The sequence below is a fragment of the Suricata suricatta genome, chromosome 16 (genome assembly GCF_006229205.1).
Source record: "Suricata suricatta isolate VVHF042 chromosome 16, meerkat_22Aug2017_6uvM2_HiC, whole genome shotgun sequence".
NCBI classification, from domain to species: domain Eukaryota; kingdom Metazoa; phylum Chordata; class Mammalia; order Carnivora; family Herpestidae; genus Suricata; species Suricata suricatta.
The window spans coordinates 4,817,971-4,842,053 of NC_043715.1; the positions used below are offsets into that span (position 1 = coordinate 4,817,971).

At 47.4% G+C, this 24,083-nt stretch overlaps 1 protein-coding gene across 2 annotated transcripts in view; it reads right to left on the reverse strand.

The window, feature by feature from the left end:
• CDH13 (cadherin 13) overlaps nucleotides 1-24,083 on the reverse strand; it is a 1,008,030-nt gene that overhangs the window by 476,354 nt on the left and 507,593 nt on the right. For both annotated transcript variants that reach the window (XM_029925178.1, XM_029925181.1), the window contains exon 5: nucleotides 7,728-7,880. In XM_029925178.1, the coding sequence (XP_029781038.1) occupies nucleotides 7,728-7,880 (153 nt within the window). The remainder of the gene's footprint in view (nucleotides 1-7,727; nucleotides 7,881-24,083) is intronic.

Sequence of the window (24,083 nt, forward strand, 5' to 3'; positions counted from 1 at the left end):
ATATATATATATATATAAAACAACCATGCAGTAACATGGTCTTTAACAGTTATCCAACCAAAGTCTAGACAGGACGGAGCAAAGAAGCCTGGGACAAATCTGCCTGGCTCCCAGGAGCCGTTACCAAAACAAAACCAGAGGCAGTTTTCAAGTGCATGCACAGGATTTAGTGGGCTTTCACACCGCGTACCGGAGCATCTAGAAAACTAAGCACCTTTAAGGTGCAAATGTGCTCCCTGAGCCAGACTGTAACAGAATTGGTTCCAAGGCCACCTTCACTGATGCAAAGTAACACATCAAGCCAGGCGTGGCGATGTGAACTCTCAGAAGTGTTCTTAGACTGGAGTGAGGGGTCTCAGACCACAGTGAGCACCAGAACGCCCTGAAGGGCTTGCTAACACCCAGACCGCAGCTGGGTGGGCCTGGGAATGTGCATGTTTCACAAGTTCCCAGATAAGGATGCCGGTCTGGGGGCCACACTTTGAAAACCGCCCACCTACACATGTCCCTTCTATGCAGCCTCACACAAGGTTACTGACATCTACTTTGCGAGCTGGCTGCCTAGCAACCACTTACAGCTCAATTTCACCTGCAGGGAGCTTTACCTCCAAGCCTGGTCCGGGAGGTGATGGCTCTTAATTTGGGAACGCTTGGTGAGCGGCTGTGCCGAGCACCGCTCTTGCACGCCCCGCTCACCAACAGCCACACAACAACCAGGGCTGGATGCCGAGGAGCGAGCCAAAGGCAAGCGGAGGGCAAAGCACAAGCTAGCACCCCCGCTGCCCCCACTTCCAAGGTGGGATCTGTGTGACGTTCCTCAGGCTCTCCTGGCTGCCCAAGAACAGAGGAAAGGGACAAAACAGTGGTTAACTGATAGAGATCACAGGTGTGCGGGACCGGAGTCTCCATCAGTTTATAACTCTCCGTAAATGACAAGAAAAAGACAATCTTGTTAGTAGCTGAACCTCCGGCAACCTAGAGACTCAGTTTCCTGGAGTCCTAACATCACCCTCCCCTGCAGTGATGTGGGGGACAAAGGGAAGAAGGAAACGCAGGTAAAGTTCAATGTCCTTATAACCTGTGGCCCATTGACAAAGACTTGACTCAGGCAGACAGAGTAGACCATTTCCCCAGGACTCTCCCCCCCTCCAATGTCAATACCTTACTAGAGGAAAAACCACCTTAGCTTGACAATACCTAGGCTTCAGGTATCCTAAGATCCTCTTTAGCATATGAAAGTCCTTCTGGAAACCTCCCTTTGGCCTTTACCCCCCTCCCCCCCCCCACAAACTCAGTGACTCCTCACAATCCCAGGCAGCTCTTTCTTACACAGGTCCAGTTCTGTGCTTTAAGAAAATTACCTTTTGATACCAAACATGTCTCAAGAATCATTTCTTGGCCGTTGGTTCTGGACCCTTCCTCCTCTCCCCATCACTCCAAACCTGCATCAATGCTGCCATCTTAGTGTCCATGTAAAGACGAGAAAATGAGAAACCATAAAGAACTTGCCAAAGGTGACACTGTGAAATGGCTGAGAGCCACCTGATTTTTCACCTGTAAAGATGGCATCTCCTAAAGTCCCTAGGACGGCAGAGTCAAACCTCAGTGGGTCTGATTCCAAAGCCCGAGCTTTTAACCCAAGTTCTCTGTCTCCTCCCAATCAAGGCTCTTTCCAAGGCCATGCGCATTATGGACAGATGGGCTCGGGATCGTGAGGGCAGCTCAGAGGTGTGAGGTCACATGCTCTCCTGTGCATGGGCAGGTGACCTGCCCTTGGACAGCCATGCCTACCGCCGACTGCCTCTTCCTTGGGATAAAGTGGTACCAATAATGTGGCTGACGCTGTAGACGTCAATCCTCCCCCACCCCAAGCCCCTTGCTAGCTCAGCGACGGTCCTTCCCTTCACATGACCCAGGTTCTTCCCTGTGGACATCCCAGCGTTAGACTTGGCAACAGAAGTGGGACTTAAGGAACCAACTCTGCTTTGCGGATCTAGGGTTCCAGAAAGCATGCTGTCAGAATCGCCCCACATGTCCGGGCAGTCAAGGCAGAGCTGCCCCCTCCCCCCACCCTCCCGCAGATCTGAGCATCACAGGGAACAGAGTGCTAGGGAAAGGAGGCAGCAGTGATGACCCCCTAGCAAAGTGATTCTCAGCCAAGGGGGCACTTGTGCCCCCACGGGACAAGAAACAATAATATCTGGAGACATCTTTGACTGTCAAGATCGGGCAGGGTGGGGGTGGGGGGGGACAGGGGGGTGTTATCAGGATCCAGTAGTTAGAGACCAGCCATGTTTCTAAACACCCTGCACTGCTCTGGAGCTCCCATAGCAAAGACTTATCCAGCCCAAATATCAACGGTGCCAAGGTGGAGAACCCTGGCTTTAACAGTATCATCAATGGCTGGGCCTTTCCTGTGGCACAACCGTGGGGTGGGTCCCCTGTGAGCTAGGTTGTTGGGTCCTCTGGCAACTGCATAAGCTCCCTGCGTCCTTTAATAAATCCCTTTTTTTCTACAATAGTTGGAGGGAACTTTGTTGACCACCACGAAGACTGTTGCCTAAGAAAGACGGCCACAGGGGAGACCAGGCTGGTGGATGAAGAAGGGCGTAGCTTGTCGCTTTACTGGGGGCTGGGGAGCATCCCAAGTACAAATATCAAGGGCAGCGCAAGCCTATCAAGTAACGTGTGCATCATCCACATATAACGTGGACATTACTGTAAACAGGTCAATCACCTAAATAATTCTGGATAAATCTACACATCTCAGTTCTCTGCCATCACTAATACTATGATACATGTATTTCCACTTGACAGCATCATTTGTCACCATAATGTACTTTTTTTGCCAGGTTGTCCTGGAGCTACGTATGGGTTAGAAATGGGGCAGAGCCACATGAATGACGGGGGGCATGGGGGTGAGGACAGCTCCCTTCTGCCAGGTGGATTCCCATATTATGGCAACGATCATAGCTACAAAGCCAGATGTGTCCAAGACACTGGCTTGAAGGAGAGCAAACTATACCCCAGAAAATGTGAACAAATATTCAGATGGAGACAATGAAATCCTGCTCGTGTGCGGAGGCCAAGAACACAGGTGGTTCTAGTTGCTAGTTCCGTAATTGGGCATGAAAACATTATTAAGCTCATCTTTGTGAAGATCGAATGAGGTCATCATTTAGGTCTTTAGCATAGAGTCCTGGCATCTGTAAATGTTCAGTAACATTAACACTAACATTCGTAACAAGAATGTATCTTGGGAACCACTTTGGTCCTCAGCTAGCACATTGGTAAAGGCAAGACCATAAACCAGTTTCAAAGGTTTGTGTATCTAGTATCCTAGAGAGCTCATGGGTGCCCAGTAGGTGCTCAGTAAATACTACTTCTCTCTCTCCTTCCAAGTGCCCTTCTTTTCTCCTGTCCAACTCTGACTTCCCCAATCCTCAGTGTGTCTGCCAACCATGGACGACAGATCAGAGTGAGTATGTCCTGCCATGACACCAGCCTGCTACCACGGCCTTCCTTTCTGTTTTGCCTCCTACCCCCTGTTTAACCAGCCCAGATGGTCTAGTGGCCCCCGACCTGCCTAACGGACTCCGTCTCCAACTCAACTCCTGTCCTGCCATGTTGACAGATTCGCCGCCAGAAGATTATATTCACAGAATGAGGGAATCATTACCACCTGCTAATATTTTTATAGAATTTCATAAACTTGGTCATTCATGAATCATTTACAGTACTTTATTCCAATGAAGAGTTCACAAATCACTCAAATGCTGGCAAAATGCATAATAATGAGTAATATTTCAGGAGGCTTTGCATTAATATGTCAGCTTCCAATACTGCAAGAGCTAAATTATTTTACCAGGTGCCACTTTGGGTCAGAAGCTTGGGAAGCCCTTTGGGGGCTGGGGTATGGAGAACAGGCAAGGCGGAAGCAGGTCACGGAGAAGGAAGGCATTTAGAAGACATCCATCATCTGGACAATCACAGAGCCCTCCCAGCCCCAGTAAACGGAGTCGCTAGGAAAAAAGGCTAGGAACTTGCAGATTAGGTATCAGACTCTAACTGGGGGTAAAGTAAGAAGAAACGTTTCTTAATGGTTGGAAATGCAGGGCTTTGGAGGTGGAGAGAAGCTGATATGGACCCCAGATTCCACACACATCAGCTGCAAGAGCTTGGAGAAGTTCCTTAACGGTTCTTTGCTTATCTGTAAAACAGTGTTAACATCGACTGCTTAAGTCTCTCAGGTGAAATGAGTTAAGTAAGAGAGTGCGTATGAGGTGTTTCATGCAGGATTAGCCATGGATTGTTCAATGAAGAGTAGCTTTAACGATGGAACACATGTGGGGGCGCAAGGACCAATTTATTCCAGGTTATTTCTTACTGTGCAAATCCCCAAGGCTTAGCTCAGAATGCTTTCCCGTGGGGTGTGGGGAGCAGCAAGGAGCACTGACTGGCCAGTGAGGAGATTTTAACCGAAGCAAAACAACAGCATCAACAATGGAGTGATTTTAATGGAAATTCACTCACACAACAACATCAACAATGGAGTGATTTTAATGGAAATTCACTCCCCCACAGGCTCTCTGCTTTTTGAAGTGGCCTGAGGGGATAGGAAAGCATGGGAAGCGGAGGTAAAGATCCAGCCAGTTGAAGAGATGTATTTGCTACCAACCACAAAGATCCTGATGAACGCACAATGTATCTGATGCTACTAACAGTAAATTATCTCTGAATAGGTGCTTGAAATGGACAGGGATTACGACATTCCTGCGTCCAAAGTACATTCATGAAAGTAACCCAGTCAATCCAGACACCTGAGAACCAAACAGAGCAGTAGGGGGCATTCCTCACCCTGGACAGGAAGGAAACAGGACCAAGACTGATCCAAGAGCCAGAGGCATGGAAGGGATGGCGCTGGACGCTGGACCCAGAGGCCAGCGGAGGGTGGTTCGGGGCCAGCCCAAGGCTGGGCTGCTGTCGCCCGGCTCCACTAGCATCTGTCCACTGGGCGCACACAGCCCTGGGCTGCGGGAAAACCAAGCCGGACAACAAACAAGACACAGGCCCTGGCACGGACACCTGCCCGATGGGGAGGAGTTTCAAACAGTTCATTGTGAAACAGAGCCTCGGCGGTAAAATGGAAGCTGCATGTGAAGGCAGGAATCTGGGGTGTCTGGTTCCCCCCATATGCCCCTAACACCGCGGGGGAAGCACCACACCCTATAGGTTCTCAAACGTATGTGGAAAAACATGAATTGAACAATTAATCACTATGCTGTGAAGGACATTTTGAAACTATTACATAAACTCAAGGTCACCCATGGAAAACTGATGCTTGATCTGCGCGGGCGGGGCCCCTGCACGGAGTCCCCAGAGTTCTCCAGTACCTTCCTCAACATTATTAGTCTCTGGCTCACGCGGTAAGATCACACCGTGCTTACTGTGCTTCCAGCATTGTTTTACATGCTTGACGTGTATCAAGCCATTGAATCCATTAAAATCCTGCAAGATCAGTATCCTTATCATTCCCGTTTCACAGACGAGAAAGAACGTTGAGGCAGACACCGTGCCCAAGTTCCCACAGCTAGTCGGTGATGTAATCTGAATGTAGCAAATGTGGCTGTGTGTAAAATTATGTTTTTAATTGCTATGATACGATATTGCTTCATTTTCAGGAAAAATATGAGAAGCTCCAAGCTACGGACCAGGCTCTTATTTTACTTGCTAACAATTGCTAGTTTAGTTAAAGCTAGTAACTTTATCTTGTGCAATTCTTAAAGGCGCTAGTGCTGTTCTTACTTCACAGATGAGAAGGATAAGATCAGAGAGGGTAAGTGGGTTGCCCAAGATCACATAGCTCAGTAAGTAGCAATGCTGAAACTCGAAGTTGCTATGTCCAGAGCTCCTAACTGTCATCACTGGGCTAGGAAATGAGAAAATGTACTGCATCCTTAGTTTCTTGTGTCTGAAACTTGATGGATATTCCTGCGATAGGTCTGGGAAGAGAAGAGGACATGTACTCCTGGTCCGGGGCTGGTTTTGCTGGTCGGAGCCATTTCTCTACAGCAACCGGGTCCCCTCTACGTGCCCTAAGGCCTCTGCTCACCCTCGGTGGTCCTGACGGATGCTGCAGCATGCACACTTTGGCAAAGCTTCTGAGAAGGGGGTGCGGGAGGCACCCTCCTCTTCCCCGGACCCTCGGGGCAGCCGGGTTCTACCACCTCCCATTGTACCTACCACTCTACGTGTCCGGCTGTTCGCTTCCTCCAGCGCCCTCCCACTGTCTTCTCCTCCCTGCACACCCCCAGCAGTCCAGTGGGGACGTGAGTGTCACACCCGTTTTATGGATGGGATCCTGAGGACCAGCGCTTTCATGGTCTTCCCAAGGTCAACAGCTCGTGGTGACAGGGCAGGCCACACCCATGGCACCCGATTCCCAGCCGGAGCACTTACTTTTCAGTGCAGTGTCCCTCTACCCTCTGTCTGCAGAAAAGGAAGAACACGAGTGTTTTGGGGAGAGGTAGTCGTGCTTCGGAGGGGGGATCAGGATATTCTTTGATGAGAGATGCCAATCTGGTCCTAGAAATTGATCACCACCCTCGGACCCGAGCCAGGGAAATACATAGGCCGGAGCAAAGAACAATGAAGGAAAACCAACACTGTTGGCTGAGCCTTGTTCCCACAGGTCCTGCTCACAGCCCAGTGCACTGCAACCCATGGAGGGCTTTCCCTGAAATCGGCTGGGAACTCCATCCCGTTTCTCAAAGACGAAGCTCACTACCCTCCGAGGCTTGGTTCTATAACAGGCTGTGGATGTGGACCTTCTGGACGGTGTCGCCTCCAGCCCAGATGAGACTCAGTGCTCACCCAGTATGCATTTGCCACTGCTTTGGTCTGTGTGTCCTGAATGGGTATCTACCTAAGGATACAACTGTCCTTTTACAAAGGGTCTGCTATTTCTCCAGAAATAAGCAACATAATTATTTTTAGAAAACTCAAAAAACACAAAGTCAGTAACACACAAACACAGCAAAGTACACTTTGGGTTTTCCTCTGTTGCATTCTTTCACAAATGGATGCCCATCGTGACGTGTGCAAAAACTCAGTCTGCAGCAAGGATACCATATGCGTTTATGTGTCTGTTTCCATTTGATACCTTGAATCTCTCCCGTATAACTAGAACTTCTTCAAAATATTTAAAATGGCTGGACAAAACTTCCTTGCAACATTGTGCCATGACTTACCCTCTACCCCACTGCTGAATAGTTAGCAAAATTGTTTCCATTTTAAGCATCGTGTCTTGCTCTAACACGAGTGCACAAAAACCTAACTAAACGCCTCTCTATTTCCCTAGGATAGATTTCTAAAAGCACAATGATCATGTCTGAGGGCTTACACCTTTTATAGCCATTCATTAGCAAGCTTTTGGAAAACCAACGCTGCCCTAAAGGTTCTGACCTCCTCTGAGATCGCCCGAGGGTCCCCCTCCTCGGTCTCCAGTTCCCAAAGTCTCACACAGGCCCGAGGACTCTGTTGATGAGCTAGGGCCCCCACTGTTACCCTGTTGAGGTTCAATGCCACTCAGCTCCCACAGCGACACACTTAAAGCTGCACAGCCCGGGGTCTGATGAGGAGCACAGAACTAACGAGCTCAGTGGGAAGAAAACAGTCTGGCAAAGCCGCACGTCTGCATGTGGGGTGGGTACTTGAGGGGCACTCACTTGGTAAGTGGCGATCGTCTCTCTGTCCAAGGTCCGTGTCACGGAGACGCTGCCCGTGTTCTCATTGATTCTGAAAATTCCTTTAGGCTCTTGATCCACTCCTCTTCCTGTGAGCCGGAACTTAGATCCTTCCGGCCGGTCACTATCGACTACCTGGTCAGAGAAACGGAGCGACATTTAAGACTCTGGCTGAAAAACACAGAGAAAGCACATTTTAAACATACCTCGGTGGCCAACGCACTAATCACAGCTGTCCGCCCAGAGCAGCCAGTGAACCTGACTAAAGTGGCAGCACCAAAAATACCATCACCGCCTAACACCTTTCATCCTGACATGGAAATCTTGCAAAGCTGGGGAAGCTCACCGGCATGGGGGTGCCTCGTACCTCGGGAGAGATCTAGGAGGGAAATCATGCCAGGAGGGTCGAGGTCGGACATTTGTTATTATTTGTAACTCTCAAGACAAAGATTGATTTTTTTTTTTTATTATAAGCAAGACTGAATGGACAACGGGGAAAAACGAGTGGGCAGTCTTGTAAGGGGCAGGCACTGATCGAGGTTCTAGCTATTGACGGACCTCAGTCATCAACAGCACCATTGCTTATACGGAAGTAGGCACGGGGCTGTGGAAGCACGTTACATCCATTAGCACTTTAAAAAAACACAACCTCACAACAATGCTGGAGGTCGGGAACATTATCACTTCATGAATGCAACCAGTGAAACGCAAAGAGATTAAGCCATGGTCTTAGCGATGACAGGGATGAAGACAGGATTCAGGACCCTCTTCCACTTCTTTATGGACACTGCTCTGCAACAATGCCAGCTCTGAATTTAAGAGAATCCCAGAGGGGCGCCAGGGTGGTTCAGTCGGTTGAGGAACTGACTTCGGCTCAGGTCCTGATCTCAAGGTTCGCAGGTTCCAGCCCTGCATCAGGCTCTGTGCTGACAGCTTGCTCAGAGCCTAGAGCCTAGAGCCTAGATTCTGTGTCGTCTTCTCTCTAGGCCCCTCGCCTATTTGTGCTCTGTCTCTCTCTGTCTCTCAATAATAAATAAATGTTACAAAAAATAAAAAAAGAGAGAATCCCCTACAGGTTGTCAGCCGTGATTTGACATTTGAAGATAATTCAGATGATAGAGCTAGAGGAAGAGAGTTCTAGACCGACGGAGCAGCACAGACACAGGCAGCAGGCAGGTGAGAAGGAGTCTACAAAATTCCAGAAACTGTGAGTTACTCGCGGGGTTTGAGCGAGGTTCAGGGGTAATTAGAAGCCAATCTCATTTTTTTTATAGCGCTTGAAGATATCCAAGCAAAGAGAGAACTATTATTTGTGTGAATTGGTTCTAGAGTTTGCCCCAGTATCATGTATATTTAAGGTCACTTGATCATCTAGATCTGTGAACAAGAATTCAATGGTAACCATGTTTTCCTCAATGGTAACAATTTAAAGGTCACAAGCACAATAAACATTCAGAACAGCTACATGACAGCTGAACTGATCCAGCTGTAAGCAATTTACAAATGAACAGGAACCTGTGACACTGTTGGAACACTGTCACCTGTGCCTGGAGGCTTTCAGTAGCTAGGACAGGAAAGGTACTTTCTGATGGAATCAGCCTCCCTCAGAGGCGGCCCATTGTTGGGGGCCACCAAGCCTGCAATTCCGACGGCTGCCACCAGGTGGCAGTGGTGCCTAAGGCAGCATGACCCCTCTGCCCACCGTGACCAGTTGAGTCAGACTGACAGTTCCAGAGCAAGTTTTTTTTCCCCTTTTTATTCTGATTGAAGATTTTACTTAACTACATTGAGAGTTTTGATTAAACACCAATTATCTCTGTTTGCATATTTAAGATTAACATAAAATATCATCTAAAGCAAGACTAAAAATAAGGCTTGTGATATCTTCTGATGAAAAGGATTTTTAATCGCTGCTTGACTTGATTTAATCCAACCAATGTTCCCCTTAACCCACTCCCCTCTGCTTGGGAGCTCCATGAGGTCAACAGCCTCAGCATATTGGGCTCACCCCTGGCACAGTGCCTGGCACAGTGCCTGGCACACAGCAGGAAACAGTGTCAGTATCTGCTTAGTAAAGGACACTAACGTTCAGACGAACTTATGTCTCAGTCTGAGCTTGGCCAGAGGCCAGCTCTGCAGCCTTGACATACCTCCTGGCCTTCTTGGCTCTCGATTTCCTCATCTGTAAAATGAAGAGAACACCCCTTATTTCCCAGGGCTGTTGAGGGTTTAATGAGATAGCGTGTGAAAAGTGCACTTCCTGGTGCAGGAAAGCGGCTCCAAGAACTGGAGCTAGTGATGACCAGGCTCAGAGTGATCCTCATAACAACGTTGCGCTGCCACTGTTACTGAGTAAGACCAAGACTTCCAGGCATAAAAAAGCATCTTAGACATAATATTCTAAAAAAAATCCCTAAGAAGGGCACCTGGGTGGCTCAGTTGGTTGGGTGTCTGACTTCAGCTCAGGTCATGATCTCACAGTTCGGAGGTTCGAGCCCCGCGTCGGGCTCTGTGCTGACAGCTCAGAGTTTGGAGCTGCTTCAGGTTCTGTGTCTCCCTCTCTCTCTGCCCTCCCTCGCTTGTTCTCTGTCTTTGTCTCTCAAAAATGAATGAATGTTAAAAATTTTTTCTAAAAATCCCTGAGAACAAATTTCCTTTTACTTTTTTGAATTTATTTTTAAAATGTGTATTTGTTTTTATTTTGAGAGAGAGACAGAACACAAACCAGTGGGGGAGGGGCAGAGAGAGAGAGGAAGAGAGAATCCCAAGCAGGCTCCACGCCGTCAGCACAGAACCTGATGTGGGGCTTGATCCCATGAACAGAGAGATCATGACCTGAGCTGCAACCAAGATTTGGATGCTTAAACAACTGAGCTACCCAGGTGCCCCACAGATTTCCTTTTAAAACACAAAACTGGCAAACATCTGTGGTTTGGGAAGAGCTGCGTTCTGGAGACAGCCTCACCGTGGGAAGGGGCAGCCACACAAATTCTGCTCCATGTGGTCACCTCCGTCCCTCCCCCTTTCACCACTGTGGCCCAAGAGTGAATGAAAGCCTCCTCCTTTCGCTCCCCTGAGTGCCCCCTCAAAGGCCGTGCTGACAGTGAGACAATGTTACCTACATGAGCTGCTGTGCCATCCTGTCCTGTCCTGCCCCCAGGAGTGGACTTCTAACCTCGTCGGGGCCCCAGGCGAGGCCTGCTGGGGAAGTCTTCTGTGCTCTGGTCTCTTTTCCAGACCCTTCCCTGGTCAGAGAGCTCTGGGAGGATAGCGCCCTAGACCTTCTGTAGAGTCCTGAAGGCTCTCTGGGGGCAAATATGGCCACGGCCCCCTCCCCACGGCCCCCTCCCCATTTCTCCATCTGCTGCTCAACACTAAATTCTGGACACAGCAATCCCCCCCCCCCCCGCCCCCGGGGCCACCTTTGCTCCTGCCCAGGTCAGGTCTGGCTCGGTTCCTTGCTCTCAGAAAGTTCTAGTCGCTTGACCTCACAGAAGCAGGGTCCTGGCTGCTGGGTTTACCGGACTTCTTCCCCGGAAGCAGGAAGTCCCTCCATGAGCACCTCTGCTTTGTGCTACACATGCTCTCTCTCCACAGTCCTGTCTTTAAAGGCCTAGCTTGAAAAAAAAATTTAATGTTTATTCATTTTTGAGAGAGAGAGAGAGACAGAAACAGAGAGTGAGCAGGGTAGGAGCAGAGAGAGAGGGAGACACAGAATCTGAAGGAAGCTCCAGGCTCTGAGCTGTCAGCACAGAGCCCGACATGGAGCTCGAACTCAGGAACCGTGAGATCATGACTTAAGCTGATGCTGAACGCTTAACCGGCTGAGCCACCCCAGGCGCCCCCAAAGGCCTTTTAACGTATCTACTGAATCTGCCTCCTGATCCTCAGAACCCTGTCCACTTTGAAGGAGCGCCCACAGCCACACCAAGTATGGCGTCCCCAGACTAATGAGCATTAGGGGGCCACCAGCCCAGGGACATGAAGGGCATTATGCTCCCTAGAACCATGGACTAAGGCAGTGGTTTCTCAGACCAGCAAGGGCATGGCCTCCTTGGAAATGCAAATTCTTAGGCCCCACCGGAGGCCTGGATCCTGAACCGGGGTGGGGCCCCGCAGTGTGTGCTTTAAGGAGCCCTGGCCAACTTCCAGGAGCATCCCCGTTGGAGGAGCGCCATCCAAACTCACTAGCACTGGTTTCCACTGCGACCGCTTGGAGCCGGAAGGAGGCTGGGCGTCTTTGCTACTCCTCTCTGGACAGCGCTGTTCGGAGCTCTTGTTACAAAACCTGTTTTCTAGAATGTCCATGGAGCAGAGTTGCTGACTTCTCCAAGACTGACATCTCTACCTGCATCAGAACACGCCAGGGCGGGGGAGACCTTGGAGAGTGAAGCGCGGGAGTGGGGCTCGTGTTCCAGGGAGAGGCCATGGTCCTCAGGTGGGACTTCGAGGCCCTCCAGCCTCACCGATCCGGGGACATGGGAGGTGTGCAGTGGCCACAGACCCAAGGAGGCCCCCGGCCACACCTCACAGCTGTCTCATGTTAGGCTGGTGGGTTTCCAGAGGGGCTTTATTACACTATGTTAAGTCCCCAGACCCGCCCAGGGCCGTTCCGGCTGCGGGCCCCGGGGGTGGGCCTTCTGTTTTTGTTGTTTAATGTGATGGGATGTGAGAGATCCAGGGCTCGCCTTCTGGTCAGAACAAGCCCGGCCCGGAGTCCCCGCGCCTGCAGCAGCTGTTAACCGCCACTGTAACACAGAGCGGGCTCCGCAATTCGCTGGGCTTTCTATTACTCTTTGTAATTCAACACTGCTTTTTCACAGTGGGATCTCTCTCTCTCTCTCCCCTCTCTCTCCTTTCTCTCTCTCTCTCTCTCTCTCTCTTTTGCCTTACTCTCAGAGTTTGTGAAAAAACGATAGCTAACGAGAAAGAACGTGGGCCCTGGTGCCAACGCCCTGGAAGGGGGTGTGAATAGCACGCAGGTATCCTGCTGCGTTCCTGGGGCTGCCCAGGGAGCTGCGGGGTGGCCACACGCAGCCCTTATTGGTGGCATGGCCCAGTGGGGCCCAGAGTCCTCTGCACCAGAGAGGGGCAAGAAATATGGAAACCGGGAGCACACAGTGATTGTTCGAGCTGAATGGCAAAGGGCGCTCTTGCTCATGCTTCTGAGGGACAGTGGCCCATGACGGACAAAGCAAGACCTTCCGATGAATCCCCCAAGTCCTGTTCTGACCTCTGTCCTCCACTGCGGGCCACCAAGGGCTGTGTGTGGTTTTAAGGTCTCCATCCATGAATTTACACACGTACATGTGCATTCAGAGAACACACAGCAGTTGTGAATGTTTTCCTAAGTTAGACCGTTCTGTATAAATTAGTCTATATTTCCCCCCCTACTCGGGGTGGTTTAGATACATTAAAAACGTTCACATAGAAATGGTTTTGGGGGGATGATTTTACATTTACAGAAGCGTTGCAAAGATGGTACAGATTTCCCACGTGCCTTTCAGCTGGGTTCCGCACATTAACATCTTACGTAACCGTGGTCACAACTGAGAAGTTAGCCTTGATACACGACTCTCCGCTGACTAAGCTCCAGATTCTGTGTACTCAGATTTCGCTAGTATTCCTGCTTCTAGCCTTTTTCTGATCCAAAATCCAGTCCAGGGGCCCCTGGGTGGCTCAGTCGGTTCAGCGTTCGACTTCGGCTCAGGTCGTGATCTCACTTTTTGTGGGTTCGAGCCCCGGGTCAGGCTCTGTGCTGACAGCTAGCCCAGAGCCTGGAGCCTGCTTCTGGTTCTCTGTCTCCTTCTCTCTCTGCCCCTCCCCCTCTCATGCTCTGTCTCTCCTGTATCAAAAATAAATAAAACATTAAAAAAAAAGTTCAAAATCCAGTCCAGAGCCCCACATGGCCCTCAGTCATCGTGGTTTTCAGTCGTCCATTCTGGTGCTTCTGTGGGGGTCCAGACATTTCCTTAATTGTGCTGACATCAGCATTTTTCCCCGTGCAAAATGTGCTCAGCATAGAAACAGGACCGTCACCAAGCTTCGTACAGCCCGATTGCTGTAAGAGCTTCTGGCCCTGCTTTCTGGTACCTAACTCGGACCTGCACTAGAGGCTTTAGGCTGTTTGTCCTCAGGGCCTAGAATGGTACATAGGACACCAAATATTTGTGTGCCAAGTAAGTCTCCTCACTGGCTTCCACATTTCTGATTTCTTTTCTCATCTATTCTTTTTAAAAAAGTTTAAAATATTTATTTATTCTTGAGAGAGAGTGCGCGAACACAAGCGGGGGAGGGGCAGAGAGAGAAGGAGACACAGAATCCGAAGCACGCTCCAGGCTCCATGCTGTCAGCACAGAGACCCACATGGGGCTCGAACCCACAAAAAGTGAGGTCACGACCTGAGCCGAAGTTGGACGCTGAACCGACTGAGCTCCCAGGTGCCCCTCCCATCTCCTGTTCTCACTGCAACCAAAATGGCCGTTCTAAAATTCACACACACATATCACCACGATGAGACTCCCAGACTAGAACTTGCCATGGCTCCTGACCGGCCCCACAGTCTATTCCCAGGGTCCCTCCTGATGGGTCTCCACCTGCTTCTATAATTCTAACTTTGGCCACAACCAACTACAGGTCTTCTGAACTTGGCTCGCGTTCTCTGGCCCTGGGTCAGCCGGATCCCCGTCCCCCAGGCTCTCTGCTAGAGACCCCGCCTCGTCTTCCTGGACTCAGCACCAGGGGGTGCCCGCTTACTGACACTTCTCCTGACCCCTGTGCCCTGCTCCGTGAGGAATGAACCTTGTTCTCTGAGCTGAGCCCTGCTCCCCAGGGAGATCGATTCCAGCATGAAGACCAGATGGCCTCTTTGTTGGTGGTGGTGACTCTCCCTTGGGCTATTTGTTTCTTATTCTCTTTAAGATTTCCTGGGTCTCGAACATAGAAGATACTTGATTAAAGCTTTGAGTGAAGAAGTGCGACATGTATGATCACAACATGCCCAATAACCCACCTCACATATTAGAAATTGAGATGTCTGTTGTACCAGCCTTTAAAAAATCGTGGTCACTTTACGTGTGGCGCATCAATACCTTTTCGTTTCTCTTCTTACAGACCCGCAAGGTCACTTCCCAGGTGCTTGGGTGGGGGCTCTGTCCAAGAGACGCTGTGCGGGTCCGCAAAGCCCTGGCCCTTCTTCCTGGTCACGTCCAACTAAATTGATGCCCCGAATCCTCCACTACTTAGAAAATCAGGAGACATTTATTTTCAAAGGATAGAAGACTACACACACACACACACACACACACACACACATGCTATGATCAAAAGGCTGAAAACCTAGAAAATAATGAACCCCTCCCTGCTCCAGAGTCACCAGAGAGAATAAGTGACATTCGAACAGTACAGGTCTTTGGAAGATGGAGACAGAGGTGTATTTTTTCCTTCACTCTTAGAATATTTTCGGTTTTATAAAATGAACCTATATTACTTATACAGTTACAGAAATCACTTTTTAAACATGTAAGAGGAATTATTGTAGCTTGGCATACATGCTAATTTTGAAGATGTCTCTTCCATGTTAAATAGGGGAAAAACCCCGTTTACTGCCGTCTATAGTTATTAGAAGCATTTGTTTTATCATTAGATCAGTTCCCTAAGGTGATCTGTAAGCACTAATTAATTCCCAGCTGTGGTTTAGTCCTTGACATGCCTTTGAACTTGGCCGTCTGGCAGTCTGGGCAGCTGTTACATCTGTGCCCTTCCCTCCCCCGTGTGCTGCTCAACCACTTTCAAACAATGGGTCACAAATTAATGAAAACTGGGAAAGCCCAGGGCCAGGAGCCCTAACCCCCGGTGCAGAAACATCAAGCCAACGCCCTGACAATCCACGGAAGGGGACGGTAACCGGAGACCTACTATCTAATCCTGTGGTTATTTTGTCTAGGGCTGGCTGTGGTCAGCGCCCAGTTCCAAGGGTTCCCACTGTGCCTGGAGGTCACCGAGGTTGAGGGCGGGATGGAAAGAAGCGCAGATGAGGGGATGTCTGAAACCACCGTCATTCCTCTTGATCTAGTGACTTGATCATCACACCGGTCCGGTTTGTCTTCCTTTATAGAAAAGACACTTAAGATTACACCTACGTAGGGCTTATGCTGAGTTCCGTAGCATTCAATGTTAATTCGTTAGTAGGTTTTTTTTTTAACCTTATTTTCTGACAGTTACTACTTTTTTTTTTTTTTTTGAGAAAGAGAGAGAGAGGGAGGGAGAGAGGGAGGGAGAAAAAAAAAGAGAACATGCGGGGAAGGGGCAGAGAGAGAAAGAGTCACAAAATCCAAAGCAGGCTCCAGGCTCCAAGCTGTCAGCACAGAGCCTGATACAGGGTTTAAACTCATGAACTGTGAGACTGTGACCTGAGCCAAAGTCGGACGCTTAAGCAATTGAGTCACCTAGGTGCCCTTATACTTTTTTGGATATTTTATCTAGGCTGTAGAATTTTTTATGAGAGTATTTCTTAATTTATGAGTATTTACACTGCTTTAATTATTTCCAACTTACATAATAATGTGGCTTATGAAATTTCTACTTTGGAGGTTTTAAAAAATTTTAATCTTTAAATTTTTAAAAAATGTTTATTTTAGAATGAGAGAGACAGAGAGAATGCACACTAGTGGGGGAGAGGCACAGAGAGAGTGGGACATAGAATCCAAAGCAAGCTCCAGGCCCTGAGCTGTCAGCATAGAGCCCAACATGAGGCTCAAACTCATGAACCGTGAGATCTTGACCTGATCCAACATCTGACACTTAACCAAGTGAGCCCCCCAGGCGCCCCACTTCCATGACTTTTGAAAAGACACTTCCTTCCTCTAACACACTGTCTCCGTCCACCTCCTCTTTTTCCCATTCAAAGCATTTATTGACCATTTATGAGTCTCAGAGTCTAGATAGATCTCCATGGGCTTTCAGCTCTATACATTCTTGGAATTCTAGATCATGCAAGAACACAACTATGCTGAAATATGCTACAGAAGATCAGAGAAAGGGAGTCATTTTGGATCCTTCAGACATCATGCCTTGCTTGTCTGGACCCAAAGCTCATTCATTGCCCATCAATATTATACTTTTGTATCCCTTATTATTGTCCAAGAGAATAACTAGGATCCTTTTATGTCACTTCCTGAGTTTCTGATTTCCTAATGCAGGCTGTGAGTCATACTCCCCTTCTCATTGGGTCCCTTCAAACCGTCTTCCTTGACCTTGACTCTTCTTGTTCTACTTAAAATCAAGATGGTCCCTGAAATTTCTGGTAAAAACTCTGTATCTTCTATGCCTGCTGTCTGTTCCATTTATGAGTCAGATTTATGATAGTGGGGAGTAGTCCTTGAGGCTGTGCCTAAATACTCTGTCTCCCCTCCTTCTGGGCACATAATAGGACTATATTTCCCCAGCTACTTGAGATTGATTGTGGCTATATGACTTGCTTTGGCCGATAAAATGTGGGTGAAAGTATATGTGTCACCTCAACTAATTCTGAGAAAAATCTTTAAGAGTTATGGTATACTTATGCACGTCCATTTTGCCTTCTCCATGTGACCAGCAATTTTCCAAATAATAGTGACTTTATCAACCTAGATCTCAGGGAAAGAATGAGGAGGAGGAGGAGGAGGAGAAGAGTGCATACCTAACCCTCAGTGGACATGGAACTTAGTTCAACCTCTGTTACTTTGATCAAATGAAATCAGGATTTGCTTATCACCACAGCAGAGCCTAGCCTATCCTGACTCACACACAGAGAGTTTACAGAGTGGAAAGAGAACAGAGTGGAAAGACAGCTATCATTTGTGTGTATCCCAGCTCAGAGCTCATGAGCAATGTGAAATTTTGTAAGCAGTGTGGCCTCTCTGAGCCTCATTCTCATTCTCTGTAAAATGGGGGAAATAATGTGTCTCCCCAAAGGATTATGGTGAGTAAATGATCTGAAAGATATGCAATGCTTAAATACATAAAATATTCAATGATGTAAGGCAATTGTTCTGTTTATAACTATGAAATGGTGATGATGATGGTGATAGTGAGAAAGAGGAGGAGGAGGAAGAGGAGGAGAATGACAGACATTACCTTTTATTGAGCACAAACCCTTTGCCACACTTTATTCTAAACATTTTACATACAATAGTTTATTTAATCCTTACAAAAACTTGATGGAATAGGTACTTATATTAATCTTCACTTTACAGAGGAAGAAGATAAGTCCCACAAACCCTGGCAAAGTCAGCTAGGGAACAACTTTGGAGTTGAACCCAAGTATCCAGAGCCCTACTCCATTGAACATTGATTGACGTGCACTGGCTTGAATGGGAACAGCCCAGAAATAGAATCAACAAACATTCAAAGCCTGATGCTGTTGACAGTGCTCTGGTCTGGCCTCATGACATACCCACCCCATGAAGGCTGAGAGCAGAGATGTTCATCTCAGGCCTTATGCCAGGGACAAAGCCAACATTAGGGACGTTCAAGTCTCTATTCCCAGATTTATACGTATCCAATGGGTCGCCCATTCTCTCCATACATCAAATTCCTGGCAGGAGTATCTTTACCTTCGTGACCCTCTTAGCTTTGTCATAGTAATGGCATAATTTGGAGGTTTGTGCATGTATTCTGCCATCTAAAAGGATAATAAATTAATCATGCCCTTGGGCACTGTTGAAATATACACACTTAATCTCTTACCAATTTTCCTTCCTCCCCATTGCTCTGCTCCTCTCCTTTCCATCAGTTCAGATTTTTACAATTCCCAAAGAAATATTAAACCAAATATTTATGCACTCATCTGAACCACAGTTCAGAAAAAGCAATGTAACAAAATCAGCATTATGAACCTGGAGCTATTCCTACTTGGAAGTAATAAACATGAACGATTGAACAATTTCTCCCTGGAAATGCATGTTGGCTGCCCTTTTGCCAAGAGTTTCAATACTTATTATTCTTATAATTCAGGACAAATTTTAATGTTAAGTCTGATGCTTGGAAACACAAGTGGTGTCAAATATAAATAAAATTTCAGTCATCTTCAGTTGAAGGCCTGACATTCTATTCTGCCTCATGTGCACCTTGGGTACATGGACCTGTGCATGGCTTCAAAGTTCCTCTGAAACAGTGATGATCTCTCACAACTGGGTCACATGTTGGTTGAAATCTTCCAAGGGTCCTCATGCCTTCACTTTCAGAGAAAATTCAGGCTTCTTCAGTAATGCATTCAAGGTTCTTTACAGCCCACCCGTATCTTCAGCCTCAACTGTTGCTGTGTCCACACACATCTTCCTATCCTGCTTTGCTGCCATTTCCCCACAAATGCCTTTCTTGGGCCTACTCCTGCTTCAGTCCTGGGTTTACCCTATGATAACCCAAAAGGCTCATATCCAAAAGCTGAGCCTGGTCAATCAGATCATCTATTTGGAAATCCTGGTGTTGGGACAGGGAGAGACTGAGTCAGTTAGCTACGTAAGGGCTGTGGACCCTGAAAGTCCTATCAGCATAAAAGTCAAGTGCAAAATTTTGGGGAGACCCTTTCAGGCAATAAGTTTAGACCTTGACAAAGAACATGGGACAGGAGTGGTTATCTGTGTGTACAGGAAGCCAGTTTGTGCTCAAGCCCTGTGGATGGTGAATTATCCTCTTTGGCATTACTTAATTTTATGCCTCAGGCTTGGTCTTTAAATTATACTTTCCTACCAAAATATCACAGTCTTCTTTCCCAATGGTATCTGGTAAATGGCTTTAATTCACCAGGCTATTACCAAGTGTATATCTGTATAACTCATTCCTTCACTGTCCCTGACTTCTTTAATTACATTCATCTATTTAGTCAGGACTTCCATGACCACCTTATTAAAAAAAAAGTGGCTTCCCTTCCAACATTATCCTCTATTTCCATAACCCTGTTCTGTTTTTCCTCCCAGAACCAACCCATCATCCTTGACATAGTTATCTGTTTATTATCTCTATTTACCATTAAAATAAATGCTCCATGTTATCAGGGACTTTTGTTGTGTTCATTGATGTGAACAGAGCATGGTGTATAGTAGACATGTAAATATTGGGACCTCATAAAGATAAAGCTTTTGCAGTGGAAAAGAAACAATCAAAAACACTAATAGGCAACCAAGAGAATGGGAACAGATAGTTGCAAATGGCATATCGGATACAGGGCTAGTATCCAAAATATACAAGGAACTCACCAAACTCCACAACCAAAAAACAAATAATGCAGTGAAGAAATGGGCAGAGGACATGAATAGACACTTCTACAAAGGGGACATCGAGATGGCCACAGGCACACGAAATGATGCTCAAAGTCACTCATCATCAGGGAAATACAAATCAAAACCACACTGAGATACCACCTCACACCAGTCAGAGTGGCTAAAATGAACACATCAAGAGACTATAGATGCTGGCGAGGGTGTGGAGAGACAGGCACCCTCCTACACTGTTGGTGGGAATGTAAACTGGTGCAGCCGCTCTGGAAAACAGTGTGGAGGTTCGTCAATAAACTATCCATAGAACTCCCCTATGACCCAGCAATAGCACTGCTAGGGATTTACCCAAGGGAAACAGAAATGCTGGTGTATAGGAGCACATGTACGCCAATGCTCATCGTGGCACTTTCTACAATAGCCACATCATGGAAAGAGCTTAAATGTCCATCAACTGATGAATGGATCAAGAAGAGGTGGTTTATATATATAATGGAATACTGCCTGGCAATGAGAAATCTGGCCATTTGTAGCAAAGTGGATGGACCTCGAGGGTGTCATGCTAAGTGAAATATGTCAGGCAGAGAAGGACAGATACCAAATGTTCTCACTCATAGGTCTAACAGAGGACCATGGGAAGGGGAAAGGGAGGGGGAAGAGTTAGGGAGAGGGAAAGAGGCAAATCATGAGAGACTCTTGGATACTGAAAACAAACTGAGGGCTGAAGAGGCAGGGGGAAAGGTGAATGGGGGTGATGGTCATGAAGCGGGGCACTTGTGGGGAAGAGCACTTGGTGTTATATGGAAACCAACTTAGCAATAAACGATTAAAAAATAAGTAAAGAGGCTACATAAAGAGAAACTGAAATAAGAGACCACATCATAAGAAAGGAAAGGAAAAAAGTGCATAAATTAATGAACTTGCACAGCTGCCTTGGTTTCAAAATGGTTTATCAATTTCTGGTAAGGACCGGCTTTGCTTCCTGAGCTTGAATTATGAGAGATACTCTGGAATCTTCCTAAGAGAGTCGTTCCGAGTGGCGTGCCGAATCAAATGCTTCCAATGAAACACACACATTTTAAAGAGTAGAGCAGTGTGCTTCCTGAAAATGAAAAGCCTCATGGATGAAATGGGATCAACGTGGGTGAACATCTTTCTAAAATAGGGCGTTTCTAAGGGAAAACCAACAAGAGAGGATCACACAAACTACAAGTCAATAAAGACTTTGGCAAAAGGTTTCCAAAGATGCACAATAAATGGAAGGCTCTTGGTGGGGGATGCGTATGGGTTTCAGGTTCCTCCCAGTTATGGTAACTAATCCTTTAAAACAGGCGTGGGTAAACACAACTGCCCAATAACTGCCTTGCGGGTGATTTCTCCATAACATCATGTTGTATGGTGTCTTCTCTCCCAGAGATATGCGGATGGGTAGAGGCTAAGGGACAGAGGGACCCTAGAGGAGTCATGTATTTGAGGGAGAACCAAGGTGGTCTGTCCTATATAGGATCAACACAGTGAAGCCTCTTAAGTGATTGGGAACATAGAAAGATGGGGGCGGGGAGGGAGTGTTTGGGGCATCACCTAAAGATCTGCAAAAGAGGAGATCAGCTTAGTTTTGTTGTTTCAGGAAAGTCAATCAACACAAGTTACTAGACATAGATTTCAGCTTAAAAGAAGGGAAACATTCTGAGGTTGGAGAGCATCAGCTGATGGCAGGCGCTGACCAGTGACGGAGGAGCCCGCCACTGGGGTGCCCGGGCCCACACCCACTCTGGTACAGGTGCTATGGGGGTGACTCATGTTGTTTCTCATTCTCAGTTGCTATGGTTCCTTGAGTCTGAAGCTTGCAGCAGTCCTGAACGGGTGTGAATCGGCACTGCATGAAGCCAGGCGAGGAAGGAGACACCATCCATGGATGTCCGTTTAAACCCAACTCAGCCAGTTCCCACCCATTGCCGGGCAACGATTCTCTCCCATTCCGTGTAGCTCCGTATCTCTGGGTGCGAAGCAATATCCATCCCTCCTGCCTCTACTGTGCCGTGTTTAGAAAATGGTTTGGGATTAGCTTATGCTCTGACTCGAATATGTCCTTGGTTTTGAACTTGAGTGAACCTTTAATCCATCTGAGCATCAGTTCCTCAGTTCAATGAGGACGAGAGATCTGAGCTCCCAGGGTCCTGGTCAGCGCAGGACACGATGGCTGGCACACAGTAGGTGCTTAGCAAACACTAACAACCACCATCTGATTATATCTAAGCATGGCAGCATGTCAATATCAGGAAGAGTAATTTTATAATTAAGAGGATGTTTAAAAACCTTCAAGTTGCATCCTAGGTAATAACTGCTTTCACGGAGGTCTTAGAAACGTCAGGCACCCTGCTAAAGCTCTATGTATATTCTGCCAGGTAGTTGCCGTTGTTTTTATTTCAAGGGTGGGGAAGGTGGGACCCAGTAGGTGAAGTCATTTGTCCAACTGGGTTACACACCTAGTTCTGGGGTGGAGCTAGACATGGAAACCTCCAAGGCCAGCTGAGCCAATCCAGAAACGCGGAGGCTGGTGTGACGCCAGCCCAGGGCTGCTGGATTCCTCACAGCTGGACCAGACGCCTCCTGGAGGAGCAGGGCTGGTGCTTCAAGGCTTTCACTGGATTAGGAAGGGGAGAGCCGGGTTTTCTTCACAGGGCTCCTGTTGAGCAGACAAGCGTGCTCAGATCGCAAGCCCGCACTGCACGGCGGGCGCTCAGGGTTACAGGGCCCGGGGCCTCAGCCCGTATGTGCTCACATGCACGCTCTGCAGCGGTGACTGAATGCATGCGCAGTCCTGGTGCTTTTTGACTTACAGCCAAACAAATTTACACAGGCTCATTTGTCAGCTGCCGAAACCCCCTCCCTCCCAGCCTAGCTCAGCCCACCTCCCAAGTTCCTTCATTGTTATAAGCTTATCACAGAAGTAAATCAAAATGTTCTCAAGAGGAGAAGAAAAGATAAAAGCAAAAAATGCAACATCCTCAAGAGAGGAATATTTTTTATAGTTCCACAACTCTAGAAATTCTGTCTTTAAAAAAATCCATTATTTAATTTTAGTACCATGGAGATGCTAGTGATGAATAATGGCTCCTCTCCTACCTTCTAGTATTTCTAAAATATTAATACTGGTTGGATACCTCTCTCCTAAGGGGAAGTAGGACTTGAATCTTTTATAGGCTCCTGAGCCCTATTCCCATCCTATGAATTTATTTGATTACTACCAATCATATGCTCTGGGTTCTTCAAATTATGTCTGCACCAAAGGATGGGGGCCACCCAGTGAGGTGGAAAGGGTAAAATAGGTTTCTAAATAATCTTTTTCTCATTATTTTCTTTGTCTAAATCTCTACTCTTTTATTATCCATAAAGATGCACCTCCTATCTCTACACTGGACTTGGGCTGTGAATCACAAATGAAAGCCACAATGGGACATCCAGTATCTCAGCCTCTGGGTCAAATGTCCATCAAGGCTAACAGCAATTCGTACATCATTAGCTGCAAATTATTGATGTTCACTTTTGAGTACTGAGTCCCAACCGATGAATTCTTGAACAAGTCCTAATGGTGTGCGTGTATGTGTGCATGCGTGTGTGCATGTGCGTGTGTGTGCAGTATGTGTACATGTGCTCACTCTCCCTTTACCCTTGGGTGAAAGGAGAAGAAGGAATGGAGATGTGGTTTCAGAACAAACTAGAAATAGGACTGTAAGTGGTCACAGTTGACTATAAAGATTTTTAAATAAAAAAGCAGGCATGCTTTCTTTGCTTTTACAAAACTAACGTACGTATACTGAGTAAATTCTGGAAAGCAAAACAAAGTAAAAGATAAAAAAACAAGATGCTGTATGTCCTCCCAGCATAGATGCTGGATGCTACAACCACCTCACACCAGTCAGAGTGGCTCACATGAACACATCAAGAGACTATAGATGCTGGCGAGGGTGTGGAGAGATGGGCACCCTCCTGCACTGTTGGTGGCAATGTAAACTGGTGCAGCTGCTCTGGAAAACAGTGTGGAGGTTCCTCAAAAACTATCAACAGAACTCCCCTATGACCC